Source organism: Montipora capricornis, chromosome 7 (genome assembly GCF_036669925.1).
Source record: "Montipora capricornis isolate CH-2021 chromosome 7, ASM3666992v2, whole genome shotgun sequence".
Taxonomy (NCBI): Eukaryota; Metazoa; Cnidaria; class Anthozoa; order Scleractinia; family Acroporidae; genus Montipora; species Montipora capricornis.
The window spans coordinates 35,709,973-35,712,472 of NC_090889.1; the positions used below are offsets into that span (position 1 = coordinate 35,709,973).

The following is a 2,500-nucleotide window of genomic DNA, read 5'->3' on the forward strand; positions in this document are numbered from 1 at the left end:
GCTCAGGCAACATCCTTCACCGGCAGCAGAAGAGAACTAACAGTACAAGTTCCCACGGAGACTGAAATGAACACCCTTTATGAAAGTCTAGACAAAAAATTTTTTTAGCTACCTGGACAGCTATCTCACATTGTAAACTAAATAGTTTTTGAGACACACAAAAAAGCTTCAGGTGTTATTGCTATTTATTTACAAAATAAACTGTTTCAACCAATTGGCCACCAGTAAGGTTTGACAAATTAAAATACTTCCCTTTCATTGCTTTACAAAGCGTACTCCCCTGCACCCTTCACTCCCAAGATCTGAAATTCAATTCTCCTCACTGATGACCATACAAATCTTTGTTCTCTGTTCCTGAGAATTTGGTGTAACATAAAGACACTTTCCCATAGTTGGTAATTTTCCAAATTCTTACCACCTGTCTCCTTGACAGAGTAGTAAAATCGTTAGGAGAATTTATTTGCTAGTCATTCCTGGGAGTGAAAGGTGTAAGTAATAATTTTCTAATGTAGGCGTATGATAAAGAACTTCAACCTAATGGCTTAAAAAACTGCAGCCATTAAGGGATATAAATCTAGTGGTAAACATCTAAGTACCTTTCCTTTTTGTACAGTTATTAATGATCAATGATGAGGATATCTTTACAAGTAAACAAACTGTCTAACTGGTCATCTCTCATTTGTCTTTTTTCCCTTTTCGAAATATAATTAATTAAAACTGGCTGTTATTGGTTTTACAAGTTGCATTTTCAAATAAATGAACTGGGAATGACATGACAGGATGAACCTCTCATTGTTATAATTAATAAATATCAACTCCTTGGGTTTAACATATAAAATAGCTTTACGACTCCCGGTCAATTTGTATGTTCAAATAAATCAACTGGGAATTACATGACAGGAGAAACCTCTCATTGTTATAGTGAATAAATTTCTTTCAATTTCTTGGGTTTAACATATAAAATTAGCTTTACAAAAGCACATTGTAACCTTTGGGGAGGGTGGGGGGGGGGGCACTCAACATATCTTTAGCTGGGGAGGTACGGCTTAGTCACTCATCTCCCAATTTTTCATAACCAGCTTGAGTCATAATACCCTGTCTCAGACAAGAATGAACATCAAAGAATATGGACATCTAAAGTATCCTCTAAACGCCGGAGTTGCTTGTGGGTCAACTGTCTGGTGGTGTTTGAAAATTAATTTTCATTCTTTAATCTCCTCATTGAACCTCTTAGAATCCCATTTAATTTCAGGCGAAATCCATATTTGAGACAAAAAATCCCTAAAAACCATATTCAAATTGGCCACACAACCCATAAGGGACTTCCCCAGGTGGTGGTACACACATTTACAACATTTTAAGATTAAACCAACAAATTTCGAAACAACATGGTTTACATAAGTACAATGGAATCCCAGTTTTGTAAATCCTCTATTTTTTAAAGCTTCTGATAACTTGGACTCGGAGTCATTTCCTCTCTTAAACTATTTTTAACCATTGATTTGAACTCTCTGATTTCACAAACCAATTTACACTAGCCTTAGAGGTTAATAAAATTGGGATTCCATTGTATTTTGCACAGATTAATCTAATCAAATGAGACAATGAGGCCACATAGATTGACAAGTCCAGAGCAAACTCTGAGTATGCGGTCGATCATAGGTACCTGGATCTCAGGATTTCCAGTTGGATTAAAGGTTAAAAAATCTACTGACAAGGTACTCTCAAGAATAGTGTATTTCCTGTGTAAAAGTCCTATAACTCGTTCAACGTGGATCCTAACATGTGCGATCCCCTTTGTTCTTTCAATGTCAACAGGGTCCAGTTGTTCTTTTCCTTTAGTGAATGCTGGAATTATGAGTTTTGCTTGTTTAAGGGCAACGCCATCGTGAACAGTGAATCCGCTGTGTGCGATAACTAGATCCCCAGGAAGCAAGTTGTTGAGCAGCCCACAATTTTGCGGGGGATACTTGTCTGAGGTGCGTCCCCCCCAGGCTTCTGAGACAAAGGAGATGCAGCCTTGAGGGGTTATGCCGATGAGGACCTTGACTGTGTTGTGGTGTTTGTACGAGCTGAACGTTTGTGCTCTAGCCAGGAGGTTTGTCGGTTTTACACAAAAAACTTCAAAACAGTCAATAATGACGGTTGTCTTATTTCCAAACGAAAACTTAAAACACTGGGGCATGGTCTTCCAAAGTTCTTCCCTCTCTGGCCACCTGATCAGTGGGGACAGCCGCACATCCATGATGACTAGCCAGTGTGCAAATGTCCTTGATACTGTGGACATTGAGACTCCAAATCGGTAGGCCAAGTCTTGGTGTGGAACATTGAGTCTCAATTTCATCAGTACCATAACCATCTCTTGAAATAAAGAAAGGGATTGTGTTCTTCGTTTGACATGGGGTGCAACATGATTAAAAGTGGCTTCCAGTACTTCAAATGTTGGCAAACCAGTGTAGAAAGACACTTTCCCGTCATCATCTTTGAAATAATTTTTGTC

General features: G+C 38.5%; 1 protein-coding gene and 1 long non-coding RNA gene across 2 annotated transcripts in view; one reads left to right on the forward strand and one right to left on the reverse strand.

Moving 5' to 3' along the window:
• LOC138057061 (uncharacterized) overlaps positions 1 to 2,500 on the forward strand; it is a 366,889-nt gene that overhangs the window by 329,066 nt on the left and 35,323 nt on the right. The window lies entirely within an intron of this gene.
• Positions 1,589 to 2,500, reverse strand: part of LOC138057618 (uncharacterized) — a 1,617-nt gene continuing 705 nt past the window's right edge. Inside the window, exon 2 of the mRNA XM_068903574.1 lies at positions 1,589 to 2,500. This exon is cut by the window's right edge and continues 377 nt beyond it. Coding sequence (XP_068759675.1) covers positions 1,589 to 2,500 — 912 coding nt within the window.